This window comes from Leopardus geoffroyi, chromosome A1 (genome assembly GCF_018350155.1).
Source record: "Leopardus geoffroyi isolate Oge1 chromosome A1, O.geoffroyi_Oge1_pat1.0, whole genome shotgun sequence".
Taxonomy (NCBI): Eukaryota; Metazoa; Chordata; class Mammalia; order Carnivora; family Felidae; genus Leopardus; species Leopardus geoffroyi.
In genome coordinates, this window is record NC_059326.1 from 137,619,007 (window position 1) to 137,635,181 (window position 16,175).

The window sequence follows — 16,175 nt, forward strand, 5'->3', positions numbered from 1 at the left end:
TAAATGTTATGGTAGGAAGGGGACCAGCGATTTACTTGCTTGGGATCCCCTGTTTGGACCATCTCTTGATTCATCTTCTTCTACTTCACTAACTTCGTCGTCATCATCAGGTAAATGTCTATAAATATATATGTATATATATATATATGTATATATATATATTTAAAGTGAGGAATGCATTAGTTACTTTTTTCCTAATTTGTTCATTACTTGTGTGTTGTTCTTAACAATCAAAAATATTTTTAACTTGTCCTCGCATATTGCCAGGTAAAAGTGATTTTGTACTGGTTCTCTTAACTTAGCTGAAAGACCCTATGGCTTAAACAAAAATACATCAAACCAGTTTTTTTTTTTTCATTCATGTATTTATTTCTATGCATCATTCCCTTATCTGTGCCCAAATAATTTTTTTCCCCAATATTTTATTTTCTTAAGTAATCTCTACTTCCAGCATGGGGCTCAAACCCACAACCCCAAGATTAAGACTTGCATGCTCCAACCACAGAGCCATTCAGGCACCCCACAACATGTTTATAGATAATTCCACTGCATGAATGTGCATTAATGTAACCAGTCCTTTTTTATTGGACATTTGAATTGCATCCAATTTTCTACTGTTGTGAACATCCATGAATAGAACACATTTTGTGTACATGTTTCATAATATCCTTATAATTTATCAGTACAACGTTTGAATCCCAAGATATACCCATTGATATTTATTGCCAAACTGCTTTCCAGAAAGGTGTTAGTGCTTCCCAAGCAATATATAAAAGAACTTGATGAATGCTTTTTAGTTGGTGTTTTGACAAGAATGTGTTCTCTTTTCTTCAAAATATAAAATCCGATTAGCCAACAATCAAAGCAAGCATCCAAATGCTTGTTGAATAAAACCACTGCTTGTTCAAAGCAAAAAAATAAAACAAAATTCACTTTAAGTTGATCTTCTGCCTTCTCTGGGATTTCAGAAATGCCATTCAGTATTTGAGGTTAGGAGAGTGGTAGAATGGTTGGAGAGAACTTGAATTGACTGAGTTCCTGTCATGTTGCTCTGCTAGGAGCTGCATATCGTCTATTTAAGTTCATTAACTGCTCCATGAAGTCCATTTTATTGTCCCTATTTTGTAGATGAAAAAACGTAAAGCTCGAAGACGATCAGGAACTTCTGTAAGAGCATATAAATTGGAAATGATGAAGCATCTGATCAAATCTGGATCTTATAATTAGAAAGTCTTTGTTCATTGCACTCTGACATATTAACTAAACAATAATCCATGCTGAACCATTTTACTACTAATGAAATAAACACTAGTATTTAAAATTAGATTATTTATAAACCAATTTTTAAAAGAAATTGTAGATTTTAGGCAACCTTAACTCCAATTTGGAATTTTGAAGGGAAAGTGCTCTGTATCTAATACTTTGTAAAATAGCAAGAAAGAACAAAAGACAGTTGAACATATTCTGAAGTGGCATTACAGCCTTCCTCAGTTAGTAGTTTTATAAAACTAAACTTAATAGATTATATAAGGAAGGTTAATTGTACAGGCAAAACTGAAGTTGTCATGAAGGTCTCTTTTTTGTTTATTTATTTATTTATTAATGTTTATTTATTTTTGAGGCAGAGACAGAGCATGAACGGGGGTGGGGGGGTCAAAGAGAGAGGGAGACACAGAATCTGAAACACGCTCCAGGCTCTGAGCTGTCAGCACAGAGCCCGATGCGGGGCTCAAACTCACAGACCGTGAGATCATGACCTGAGGTGAAGTCGGACGCTCAACCAACTGAGCCACCCAGGCACCCCTAGGTCTTGTTTTTGTTTAGTAAAAATGTCAGAATGGTGTTTTGTATTTAGAATGAAGAAGGTCATAAGTAGTGTATTTTAATTTTGTTAATACACTTTTATGAATTATTTTTCAGAATCCTTAATGAAAATTTTCACATTGAAAATCAGAGGCTTTAATGATACAGAAATTTCTTCCTAACTCTGCCCTTAGTTTCTCTTTTTTTAAAAAAAATTTTTTTTAATGTTTATTTCTGAGACAGAGTGACAGAGCATGAGTGGGGGAGGGGCAGAGAGAGAGGAGACACAGAATCCGAAGCAGGCTCCAGGATCTGAACTGTCAGCACAGAGCCCGATGCGAGGCTCGAACTCACAGACGGCGAGATCATGACCTGAGCCAAAGTCAGACGCTCAAGCGACTGAGCCACCCAGGCACCCCTCTCTTTTTCTTTAACACAGTTTCTTACTTTTCAAAAAAGTTCTCTTTTCCTCTTGCTAACTGTCTGAAGAATGTTTCACCTCCATTACTTTTAATTTCAGACAAAAAGGATTCATTTTCATTTAGTGGCCATTTGATGTGCAGTAGCTAGGAAATAAAACATTTATTAACCGTTTGCTACTTTTTAAGTTCACTTTCGTATGCATTTTTAAACCTTTCTATATAGTCTGAAAAATGATGTCAAATTACTTTGCCTTTCAGGGAATGTTAGTCGTGTTGAAAAGAGATGATGATACAAGTCTAAAAAGGTGTAAAGGTGATAGTGCTGTGTTACTCAACAAGTGCCTAACTGGCTAGTAGTAAAACTCCCAACATGTTAGGAGGTAAGATAGACTAAATCAGTTTTGGAGTTAATACAAAAAACCAGCCTTAAAAAAAAAAAAAAAGCGTAATATTTTTCAAAACGTTATTTTCAGGGATTTTTGCTGAGCACCAGAGCTCAATTAATCTACAGGCAGAGAAGACATAGTCTATAGTAAGGTTTATCAGAGGAGGGGTTTGTTTATATATAAATATTTATACTTTTACCAGCTGTTAAGAGTTACCTTTTACTTCTCTGGGCAAACAGGAATAATTGTGGCTTTATATATTTTTGACCTTGAGTTTTACTCTTATGTTCTTTAAGTTTCTTATGCTCATACTTAATTTCCTCGGTTAATAGAAAGTTTGAGCTCCTGCTTTTGTTCCTGTATTACTATATTTTTCTAGTTTTGAGGGACTAAAATAACATTAGCCTGAAATGAGAAAACTATTTGGCTATGTAGATTCATATTTTTGTTCTAGAATTTTCCTGTTGCTTCTGGTTTTCAACTGCTTTCTCCTTCTTCCACTGAACTTAGAAAGAACGCAACACAAACTCTTTGTCTCCCACTGATTTGAGTGTATGGTAATTGAATCTTTCCTTGAAACCAGCATGTTTTTGGACTTTGAAAAAGCAAATTGTGGTTATTTAAAAGAGCTGAATGTTAACAGTTCTACCCGGCTTGGTTTGAGTCAGTCTTAATACATTGACAATCCATTTGTCAGTGATGAAGCTCAGGTATATATACCTATCTCTACTATGTTACATTCTCATAAGCTTGAAATGCCTTGAGTAGTGATGAGTGCTGGTTTCATTGATAACGAACCTGTCTTTAAAGTAAGTATGTCATGGGGCACCTGGGTGGCTCAGTCGGTTGAGCCTCCAACTTCGGCTCAGGTCATGATCTCACAGTCCACGAGTTCAAGCCCCACATCAGGCTCTGCGCTGACAGCTCAGAGCCTGCAGCCTGTTTCAGATTGTCTCCCTCTCTCTCTGCTCCTCCCCTGCTCATGCTCTGTCTCTCTCTGTCTCAGAAATAAATTTAAAAAAACATTAAAAAAAAAAGTAGTGTTCACTGGAAGAAGGCAACAGCCTTGGAATCTACATAGGGGTTCTTAGCAGCTTTTTATTGTTTTCGTCAAGCAGCTTGAACTATGCTTGTATCTATTATCCCTTCATTGTATGTGCTTTCTGAATGATTCCATATCCCTCATGCCTTTACTTTCACTCCTGTGTGACTGCCTTTTTCTTTAGCTCTTTTCCTGTCACCTCTATTCTCCTTCCTTTCACACCTGCATTCCTCTGACAGTGACCATGGATCCTCAGCCTTTTGTTTCTCCATGGATATACTTAGGCCCATTCATATATTTTTAACTTTGCACATCTGCAAACTTAACTTAATGAATTATATTCTTCCCATCCATATTCTCTTCTTCAGTTTGAATTACAGTCCCATCTTTTAGATTGAAGCAAAGGGATTTGAAAATCATTTAAAATACCATGATTTAAACATATCAGCTTCCATTCTTCACTTTCGTTTTGATTATGCTAATACATTTGTGAATTGTGATGATGTACACTTGAATTTCATTAATTTCTACTATGATGGAGTTATTTTTAATGAGAAATACTCTGGTTAGTATCTGATTTATAAAATGGCAAAATTTGTAAATGGCATTGAAAAACAGTGAACATTAAATTTATGTAGGATTTAGGAACAGGAATTTTTTCATAAATAAGGTATTTTTAATACTTTTAATTATCACCAGAAACTTTACAGTGTAGTTCAACTTGTAATTTGACCTTTAAGTTTAATTAAGGTAAGTGTTTTATTTAGAGTTCATGTGAAGGTGTTGCTTCAAAGGCTTGGTCTTGCATTTCTGTAAGTAGATGTATTGGCAATAAACTAAAGACCTTAGGCCTGAAATTGGTGTATTTTTACTAGCTAATTTATCATTTTATCTTTTTATACGTGTAAAGAATTGAAACAGGAATACACTTTATATCGTGTGTCAATTCTACTGAAAAGTCAATGTTTTTGTTTTTTAGGAATATTGTTAGCTTCAAGAAAAGCATATTTGATAGACTTCCAGTATTTCAACAAGTATCTATAATTATATTATAGATATATAATATGTATATTACAAAACTCCTGAAAAATTAGCTTTGAGTCCTAAGAATTCCTCTATAATAGAATGTATTTATGTAAGGTTTGTTACATACTAATGGTTTTCTTCAAATTCTCTTTTTCCCCCTACCAGCCAGGCCCACAACTCCTCTTTCTGTAGGCACCATTGTCCCACCTCCAAGGCCTGCTTCCAGACCAAAGCTTACTTCAGGCAAACTCAGTGGGATTAATGAAATAGTATGTACTCAGGTTTTTGTTTTTGTTTTTTTTTTAATTATAACTGTTTGATTTAAGATGCAAATATTTTTCTATATAGCCCTTTACCATTAAATGCTTGGAATTACCTACTTGAGTCTTCAAATTATAGGAAAATTTTTCTAGCCAACACTTCCTTTACTTCCTCATGTTACATGGAGCAAGACATTGTTCGGGAAGAAAGGAGATTAGAAAGAGAGATTAGGAGATTAGAAGAAAGTTAGCACATTATAAGAATAACCATTTAGTACCCATTCTTTCACAATTAAGAAGCAATTTTCATATAATTCTGCTGTAAGTCAAATATTATGGAAGAGATGGTGACCTTTTCCTAGGATTTAGAAGTGTACTGCCAGGAGAATCCTGGAGGGAATCTAGTCCAGCTTTATTTTATGTATAAAGAGACTGGAGGTGATGTTACTTAACTGGCTTGTGAAAGTACATGTTGCTTAAAGAAAAAAACATTGGTCTACAAAAGTTGTCAGATAACAAAAGAAAATGTATGAGTTATATTCAGAGAGAGACTTTCCCAAACGAGTCTTCTTGCTTCTTACCTACTGTGTGTCATGTTTTACACTAATTGCCACTATTAAATTTCTGAAAGTCAAGCTTAATCTTCTTTTTCTCTAGATAGACCTCTCCATTGGTTGTCTGTAGTCCATGTGGTTGAATGTTTTAGCTGAATGTACAAGGTTCTTTAAAAAGGTGCCTTAACAACCTGCATTATTACCAGACTAACTGTCCAACTTTCTCCTCTTTGCAACTTAACGTTCTAGCCATTTGAAACTTTCCACTGGTCCCCAAACACATCATGCTCTTTTATGTAGCCACGTCTTACTTTGCAGCCTTTACAGAAATGCCCCTCAGTTGTTTATATAGGAAACTGCCCTCTTTTTTTTTTTTTTTTTTTTTAAGATCCAGCTAAATACCATCTAGCTAAATCCCTCTTTGATCATTACTTCTCCCCAAGTGGATTTAATCACTCTCTTCCTTATACCCACCCATGTACTTTGCTCATATTTCTCTTAGTGCACAAATTACATTGTATATACTTTCTTTGTGTGTGTTCCCCTCACTGGACTATGCCTTTGCCATGTTAGTACTTTGCATAATGCCTGTCACATAGGAGATGTTTCATGAAAAATCTAAAAGGCTTCAGCACCAAGTCCTGAAATAGTGACCTCTTTCTTTTGTTACCCTAACGAACAGACTTAAGGAAATGAGATCAAAGACTAGATACAAGCTGGTAAGGAGATAATTATTTTTCATAGAATATAAAAATGACTACCTCTTAATAACATGGGATTTTTTCCTGATTACAAAAGCAGTACATGATCATGTGAAATTTGGGAAATAGAGAAAACAAAATTAAAATCCCTTCCATATTTCATGACTCAAAGATATGCAGTTAACACTTTTATATATATCCTTTCATTAAGTTTTGAGTGCTTAAATATTCAGACTCAGTAAAATATAGTTGTTAAAAGCACAAGCTTATTAGTCAATAGTTACCTGAGCGACATTAGTCAAGTTATGTACTTGGAGTCTCTTATTTCCTTATAGGTAAAGAAGTATAAAGATAACAGGTGGTATGAGACTTCAGTGAGTTACTGTGTGTTAGATACTTAGAACATTGTGGAGTGGAAGTAATTGCTCAGAAAAGTTACTGTGAATGATATGTGTACATTTTTAATGTCATACATACTTTTTATTCTTCACTTGAAAATATTTTGGGAACACCTTTCAATTTCATGAATTACTCTTTAGATTTCAAACTTATTTCAAGTGGTAGAATCTTTTGTCAAATAATCTTAAGTTGCAAGTGTATTAAATAAGTAAAATTGGGACTTTTATACTTGAATCTTTCATCCTTTACTCCCACCGCAGCCTTGAGAGCCTTCAAGAAACCACCCTTTGAGGGCTTCAGGGAGCACCATTTGAAACCGCTGCAGAGCATAAATGCTGTATCTTGTAACACCACTGTCAGCATTAAATTTCCAAAGGTTTTTAGAGACGTGATTTGACATTTAGTTTATTTCCAAGTTTTCATTAGTCAGCACTGTCTTAATGATTTCATTATAAACAATGTCTTAATATCCTTTTGTTCTTCGCAGACTTTATGTTTAGTAAATTTTAAAGTGAAATTCATGAACTAAAGGGTATGCACCTTTTTTAAGACTCTTGATGATTATTACTGTATTGCCCACCAGAAAGTTTATGCTGATTTTAATTCTCTCCAGCTGTACATCGAAGTGCCCTTTTCCTTGCCTGCTTGGATGTGCACTTTTTTGGGGAGAGGGCACCTACCTTTCACTAGATGCTCAAAGGGTCTATAATCACACACCCTTTTCACATTCCTGTTGGGATTGCCTCATTGTTTAGAGCAGTGGTTTTCAAAGTTTGGTCCCCAGACTAGCAGCATTACCATCACCTAGGATTGGGAGAAATGTAGTTTCTCTGTCTCCATCCCAGACAAATCAGAAATTCTGGGAAGTGGCCCTCCAAGTGATTCTGATGCATGTTTAAGAACTGCTGTTTTTAAGTAGTGCTGTTCAACAGAAATATAACGCAGCAGATACTGAAGTTTTTCTAGTAGCCACATTAAAAACAGTAAAATTAACTGATTTTACTCAGTATATTAAAAAAAAAACATTTTACAGTGCAATCACTGTAAAGATGGAGAGTTTCTTTTCTGTGTGTGCTAAGTCTTCAAAATCTGTCTGTTTTATACTTAGAACTCATCTCAAATTTGAACTAGCCACATTTCAAGTGCTGTGGCTACTGTACTGGACAGTGCCATTCCAAAATCAGAAAACCACTTAAGAGCTGTTTTTGTCTTTTCCTAGAAAGTTATAAAATGTGCATTCTAAACTGTAAATTGTAAAAATGTAGCCACATGGTATGGTCATGAGGCCATGTTGCTACAGGAGAAATTTCTCCCACAGTACATGGTCAAGATTTTTTCTAAGCTTATAGATTTCACATAGCTGTTGAGTTTAATATGTGTTTGACTTCATGCCTTGCACCACTTCCATCTGTATACAGAGCTGCATTTTTATGCCTTGCTATATTTTTTAAATCTAGTAGTTATTATAATCAGTCATCAAAAAGCTATTCCCTGGAACTAATAGTTCAAAAATAGTTAATTGAGGGAGTGGGAGGTTACTTGGTATAAAACACTTGGGATGGTACCTAATTTTTATGTGTCTATCTGTAAATTTATATTCATACAATAGAGAGTTGACTAATTTTAGTGTAGGAGTGCTTATAGGGTGTTTTGTTTTTGTTTTTTTTGTCTTTAGTTTTTCATATTCCTCAAATAATTGAAGACAGGAACAGGATCTTTCTTGTTCACTGCTTTGTATCTAGTGTATCTAACCCATGGCTTGGCCCATAGTGACACATAGTAGGCATTGAATAAGTATTATATTCATTTACGTAATACTTTCACAAGCAGGAAAATGTTATTTTTAACTAAGTTAAATATGCCTTATTTAAAAAAATGAAACCCTTTAGGAAGTGTTGCTCATGTATTATTGGAACACTTAGGAATGTGGAAGGAAAAAAAATCCATTCACCCAAGTAAAAGAAATGAACAGAAGTTCAAATTTTCATATGTATTTTTATGTTTAGAAAAGTGGGAAGGCAATAGAATTAAGATTTCCTCAAACGTCTTTTTTGAGTGAACTGTCTCAATGAGAAAGCGTTACAAGGAATTATAAAGGGAAATGTGGACAGATTTGTAAACACCAAAAATAAAGGGCAAGCAAGATTTAGGGACAAAGTGTTTGCAGCAGATAAAGCAAAGGGTTAGTGAAAGCTCAGGTAATATTAAGCTCCCCCGAAACTAAATTAGACAAAGCCAACAAAGACAACTCCTAAAAGGTAAAATGCCCATCTTATTTTTATCTATTTTAAGATTATTTTTCCATCTAAGGCTCATCCATTCATTGCTGACAAAGGTGCAGAGAAATATTCTATTTATAGGAGTAAAGTGAATAATCCTTTTGGGAAGCAGTTTGGCAGTATGTATGAAAGAAAAGCCTTCATGGTGTTTAAGCTTATAATTTAACCTCTGAAACTCTGGCTTAAGTATACTTATTGAAATAGAGAAAATGTTTAATGTATAAAGGTTCTCTTGACAGCATTATTTTAAAATAGCCTTCTCCGCCTTTAACATATTCTTGAAAATGATTTGACTTATGCCATCTCTATTTTTAGTTAAAAGAAACACTTTTAACTTTTTAGTTAATAGAAAATAAATTTGGTTGATTATATTAAAATTAATCTTAACATACCTAAATATCTTTTCTAATAACAGAGGAATTGTTTTACCATTCTGGTAAATAACTTTTTGTTTTTAAGCCCAGGCCATTCAGCCCACCTGTAACTTCCAATACCAGCCCACCTCCTGCAGCTCCTTTAGCCCGGGCGGAAAGTTCTTCCTCTATCTCCTCTTCGGCTTCATTAAGTGCTGCCAATACTCCAACAGTAGGTAAGTGATTATCATAGATTATATGTGAAAGTTAGCATCCAAAGTATGATCAGGCTGAATTTTGTTTTTTAATGAGCTCGTGAAAAATTTAACATTAAGAAACTTCAGTTTTCTGTAGACACACCTGGCATTGTCAAACTAGCCACATTTTCCCTATCTGAATAGGAGAATTTTCTAACACTGTTAAGAATGCATCAAATTTATAAACTACTGACCAGTATAAATAATTGAAGGCTGTATATAATGCAGGCCTTTCTAATGTGAAGTGATGCTTATACTCCTAAGAGCTTTTAATAACTATTCAATTTAAGGAAGGAGTTTTGTGCTTGCAATTATATATTTCTATAAGAATTTAAATCCTCAAGATTTAAAAGTAGTAGATACCAGGACATAGGTATGTAAACCTAAACCTAAAGATTTAAAAGTAGTAGATATTAGGACATAGGTATATAAACCTAAACCCTAGCAAGTAAGTCCATTATTTTATTACATCTAGATTTTGCTCAAGACATTTTTTTATCTTCACTTTTATCTAATTTCTACAAATTCTTATTACTTTTCTCACCCACTGTTAGTATAACAAAAAAGCTATAATGAGCACTTTATTCTTGTGTTTTGTTTGTATATGTGATTTTGTTAATTTTGGTTTTTGCAAACTCTGTATTTTAGTCATAAAAAACATAGATGAATCTTTTTAGAAGTCAGACATGTGGTCTGAGTAAACAGAGTTAGCTTTAGGTCTCCCATTTTCTCTAAATTATTTAAAGGGATTTGAATTTAATAGAATATATTTTTGATTGAGTAGGTACATACTTGTTTTTAGTCTGGGCCAGGGCAGGCAATAGTAGAACCACAGGTGAGGGAGGAAACAGGCAGGCTGGATATAATGTGGATCTTGTGCAACAAAGATACTTTAAATCTACCATAAAAGTTCCCTTTTTAAAAATTATGATGCTTATTCAGCTCTCTTTAAGTTTTTGATCCTTCTTATTTCTTGCAAATATTTTCTTTTCCTACAATATTTTGTTTTATTTAAATATGATAGAAGATGATAATTTGATTGGGACACTCTCTGAAATTGAAAAGCACTGTGACACTTCACAAGGTATTGTATCAAAAGCAATATATGTGTGTTGACTAATGATCCTAAAGTGTATCTAAAATACTTTGTTATCTCATTTTTTTCCTTTTTCAGCAATGTATGGTGTCTCAGAAGTCAAGAATAACTCTAAGGTTTAACTTTCTCAGTTTGTACTAATTATGTCCAGTTGCTGTATAGGATTTATTGATATCAAATCCCCAATTATAAAAACAGTATTTTTGCATTTTCTTCATCTCCTTGCTTTTTTTCCCTTCTCAACATTAATAAATGTCCATAAATCTTACCCCTAAAGTTGTCAGAATCAGAGAAAAAGTGGTTAGAAAAGCAGCAGAAAGACTATGTTAGTTTAAATACCTAACTTACCAGAGCAAATGCTCTCCTAAGAAAGCCATCCATATAGTGAGGTGAAGTTAGAGGCAAAAAGGTATCAAATAGTTGGGAGTGTTTTTTACTCCTGGCTGTAAATAATTCTACAAAAATATCCATTGATTATTACAGGAAGGTACCTCTTTCTTCAACTTTATAAGCTCTGCATTTTCAGAACATACGGTTGTTTAAATGTAGAACAATTAAACCAAAATTAGAACACATAATATTCTTATAAATACAGGTGATTTTTTTATTTCTAAGAAATTATGTATTTGGAATAATACATTATAAATTTAGACTTTTATACTTAGTTTAAGGACTCGATACAGGAAATATGCAAACATTTTTTTGAACTATGTATGTACAATATAATCTTGAAAACAAGAATAGAAAATACGCAAGGACATATGCCAAAATATTAAGTGGATTTTGAGTTTTTCCCCCCCTCCTATTCACTACTTTTTTCTTCTTGCCAGTATTTCAGTAATGGGCTTAACAATTCATACAGATTATTTCAAGAATTCTCATTTTATATGCCCAGTTGGATAAGTGAAAACAGTAACATGTAGGCTTCTTTTGATTTTTAATGTCACAGTAGAAGCAGATATTAGTGTTACCCATGACTGTGTGTAAATATCCATTTATCGTAGGTGGTTTAAGGGGAAAGGTTAATTTCATAATTGAGAATATAGTTTTCTTTAATAAAGAGTATTATAGCTTTCATCTTCCCCAAGAAAACATATGCTTTTATGATTTTCTAGTGAGTCTCTATATAGAACAATATATTTTTTTTAAAAATTCACTGAACTAATTCACACATACAGTGAAATTTTCCCATTGTGCAAACATGTGTCAGCATAGATATATTCAGTTAATCTCTACTTAGTCTGCTTTTTTCACTTAACATTTTCTTATGCATATACATGAGTCTTCTGCCTCTTGGTCAGCCCCTTATCTTTCACTTCATCATCTGTCCCCTGATCCAAATTTGAATCCCTGACAACAGACATTTTTCTCTTCATTCTAGGATCCACTGTGTTCAGAGTGATCTCACGAAATGAAAAATGTAACCATGTTTCTCTTGAACATTTTTAGTAGTTTTTAGTGCCACAGAGATAAAATTAAATGTCCCCTGTGCTATGATCTGGGCCTTAAACTTTTCTCTAGACAGATTTTCATGTCCTCTCATCTTTCCAGCCATCCCTTACCCACTAAGTATGTTCCCGCTTTGCAAAACTACTTGTGGCTCCAAAAGGCAGCATTTTTTTCATGCCTCCTTAGGTCAGTACTAGACATTTGTTGGAATTAGTAAATAGTAGCTGTTGTGATTTTCTGAATAAATTTTTATATTTATTGAGTTTTAAATTTTCGTATGAAATTTTAAGTTTTTTTGCAGTCAGAGGGAGCACTTACTTTTCCCTTTGGCCTCGCAGCAGTTCTTGTTTCCATGTACTTTTAATCCCTGAGCTATTTTTCTAACTGTGAAGAACCTTCCAAGTCAGAATTCTTCAAAATATTAAATACCACAAAATCTTCCTGGCCTTTACAGCTAACAAAAGCTTTTTCTCACTGTGTGTAGAATCTCGGGCTTACTTGTGAGGCAGAGAGAACTAGTACTGATTTTTGTCAGGCTTAGTATCTTAGGTATTTCAAAAGTAACTCACCCTTTCACTATAGGTAATCTTAGCTGAAATAGAACTATCTGGTGGCTATGAGCATTGTGTAATATTTACAGAAAAGCATACTTTCAAATTTCAGAGCTACGTTGACCTAGATTATTTATTCTTATGAGAAAATCTGAATAATCTATGCTATTGGCCTTTTTTAAAATATAAAATTGCATCATTTATTGTATATTAAATAAAATGCTCCACTTTCCAGTCAGTAGCCATTGTGGTAACCTTACCACATGAGAAGAGTGGGAAGAGTACATTTGTCAAGAAAGACAATGAACTGCTTTGAGGGACTTTTCTATAATGAAATAAACTAGAAAGTTTGCTTAGGTTAAAAAAACCTGAATACATGCATAGATTAAATTTGTTTAGGGGCGCCTGGGTGGCGCAGTCGGTTAAGCGTCCGACTTCAGCCAGGTCACCATCTCGCGGTCCGTGAGTTCGAGCCCCGCGTCGGGCTCTGGGCTGATGGCTCAGAGCCTGGAGCCTGTTTCTGATTCTGTGTCTCCCTCTCTCTCTGCCCCTCCCCTGTTCATGCTCTGTCTCTCTCTGTCCCCCCCAAAAAAATAAACGTTGAAAAAAAAAATTTGTTTACATTTTATTATGCTTTAAAATAACTGATGTTTATATTATTTAACTCTAAAGGTGTGTTATCTAAGTGAACTTTGTGTCAGGAATGTTTAAAATTAACATTATTTGTCCTATTTATCAAGATAATGGGAATATATGGGAATATAATGTATGCATTAGACAAAGAGGTAAAAGAATTCTAGTGAGTAGTGTCCGAAACATTATGTTATTCAGTTAGAAATAGCTGACGGATGGAAATAGCTGAAACACAAAAATCCAGCTTAATGCCCTGAAGTATTTGACTGGTAGAACTTGAAACAATTTAGCATCTGAATGGTTGTGAAAACATATTTTAGTAGTTTTGTTCTTCAGGTGAAGGGCTTTTTCCTTCTGACACTCCTTAACCCAAGCGTTTAGTGTCATTTCATTTAAAAGAAAAGTCAGTATAACATGTTTTCGTGATTTTTTTTGTCCTCTGTATTATGTTTCAATTTGTTTTCTGCCCTATTTTTTAACCTCCAGATTTATACCTGGGCCATCAATGGAACCAATAATAGAGTCATTTGTGTCAAATAGCATTTGTGACAAGCTAACCTTGTGACTTTACCTGTCTTGATATTTTATAAAGCTCTTTCTATAGGATTTAACAAATAAATTGCATATGTATTCTAGGTGTGTCACGAGGTCCCAGCCCTGTCAGCCTTGGAAATCAGGACACCTTACCTGTGGCAGTTGCCCTTACAGAATCTGTTAATGCCTACTTTAAAGGAGCAGACCCTACCAAGTTAGTTTTAAAAAAGTGTGTGTGTGTGTGTGTTTGGTGGGGAGGGGGCTTGGTAATATATTTGCAGAGTTACATTTTGATTCTCTATAGGTTAGAGTTTTCTATTATTTATTTACCTGGTTTTTTTTGCTATCAAATATAGTCATTTAGCAATTGTCTTTCCAAACAAAACAAAACAAATCACTATAATCAGCAGTGGTGATGGCTTTTCTCCCCAATTTATTTACATTCTTGCCCAAGCTTTGTGCGCCATCTGCTGTGTGATATATCTGTAAGATCAGGATGATGGCAGCTGACCTAGAAGTGGGGTAGAACTTTGACTATTGGCTTAATGTGTATCTTTGGGGAATGTGTAATGTTTGTAGGAGAGACCTAAAATGTATGTTTCATTTATGAGACTCTTGTAGAATTGGTTTAACCTCCTTCTTTTAAGAAAGTGTTTTGGTGGGGTTCCCCCCCACCCCCAGTTTATTTAGAGTGTGCATGAGCAGGGGAAGAGCAGAGAGAGAGAGGGAGAGAGAATCCCAAGCAGTCTCCACATTGTCAGCGCAGAGCCCAACACAGGACTTGAACCTACAAGCTGTGAGATCATGTCCTGAGCCAAAATCAAGAGTCAAGCTTAATGGACTGAGCCACCCAGGCACCAAACTAATTTCTTTTTTCTTTTTATGATCAGAGAAAGCCTTTCTTTTTGAAAAAATATATTTTTAAATTTTTGTTAATGTTTTTTTATTTTTGAGAGAGAGACAGAGTGTGAGGGGGGGAGGGGCAGAGAGAGAGGGAGTCACGGGATCTGAAGCAGGAACCAGGTCCTGAGCTGTCAGCACAGAGCCCGACGCGGGGCTCAAACTCAGGAAATGTGAGATCATGACCTGAGTGGAGGTCGGATGCTCAACTTATTGAGCCACCCAGGTGCCCCTAGAAAAAAAATATTTTTGAGAGAGCACGAGCACGGGATGGACAGAGAGAGACAGGGTACAGAGGATCCGAAGCAGGCTCTGCACTGACAGTAGTGAGCCTGATGTGGGGCTCGAATTCATGAACTGAGAAATTGTGACCTGAGCCAAAGTCAGTCTCTTAACCCACTGAGCCACACAGGTGCCCTGAGAAAGCGTTTCTGATGTTAAGTTTAAGCAGATATTTCAAAGACATTGAGGAGCCAACCATGCAGATGTCTGAGGGAAGAGCATTCCAGTGAGTGTAAAAGACTGAGGTAGAAGCGTGCTTGACATATTCAAAGGAAAGAGAACTATGTCACTAAGTTGGAGTTAGCAAGGAGGGGAGTGGTCAAAGAGGAGTCCTTTGAGGGGCCAGATCAGGTTGGGAATTAGAGACCATGGTAAAGAGTGTGGAGTTTATTCTGAGCAGGGTGGGAACCAGTGAAGGTCTTCGAGCAGAGAAAGTTACTTATAAGTGTTTTGAAGGAGTACTCTGGCTGCCATATGGAGAATAAACTAGAATGAGCCAGAGTACAAGCAGAGAGAGAGAGAAGGTTAACTGCAGCAGTCCAGGTGAGAGGTGATGGTGGCCTATATAAGGTGATTAACTGAGGAAGTCATGAGTAATAGTGAGATATTGAATTCATTTTGAAAACAGTTGTCAAGATTTGCTAAGGGAGTCGGTTGGTAACAAATGAATACAGGGTGCCTGGGTGGCTCACTCATTAAGCATTTGACTTTGGCTCACGTCATGATCTCCTTGTTCATGAGTTTAAGTCCCATACTGGGGGGACTTGAGCCCTGCTTCAGGTGAGCTCAAGCCCCACTTCTCTCTCCCTCTACCTCTCGCTCACTTGTGCCTTCTCGCTCTAAAACAAAAAAAAAAGACAACTGAATACATGATACTGGATTTCAGGGCCTAGGTCATAGGCTAGAGATGAAATACTTAGTAGTCATTAACTTGTATACAATACTTAAAACCACAAGGCCTAGGAAGAGATCTGATGAGAATTGTGGCTCCTTTCAGTGGTTAGAAAACAGAAAGACAAAATGATTGGGTAAAGGAGTTTGAAACTGCAAGCAACAAGAGAGGTGAGGAGAGAATCAGAAGAGCAGTGTACCAAAACGAAGTGAATAAAACCCTTTTGTGAAGGATGGTGTGAAGCTGTATCAGATGCTTCTGATTCGTCAAGAAAAATTGAATTTTGACATTATGGAGGTCATTGGTGACCTTCACAAGAGCAGTTTGTCAAGTGGTAGAGATGAACTCCCTCTAAG

At 35.4% G+C, this 16,175-nt stretch overlaps 1 protein-coding gene across 1 annotated transcript in view; it reads left to right on the forward strand.

Moving 5' to 3' along the window:
• The window catches only part of FCHO2 (FCH and mu domain containing endocytic adaptor 2), a 123,522-nt gene that overhangs the window by 89,916 nt on the left and 17,431 nt on the right, over nt 1-16,175 (forward strand). The window contains 4 exon segments of the mRNA XM_045495220.1: nt 16-110; nt 4,845-4,948; nt 9,332-9,461; nt 13,848-13,959. Of these exon segments, the coding sequence (XP_045351176.1) occupies nt 16-110; nt 4,845-4,948; nt 9,332-9,461; nt 13,848-13,959 (441 nt within the window).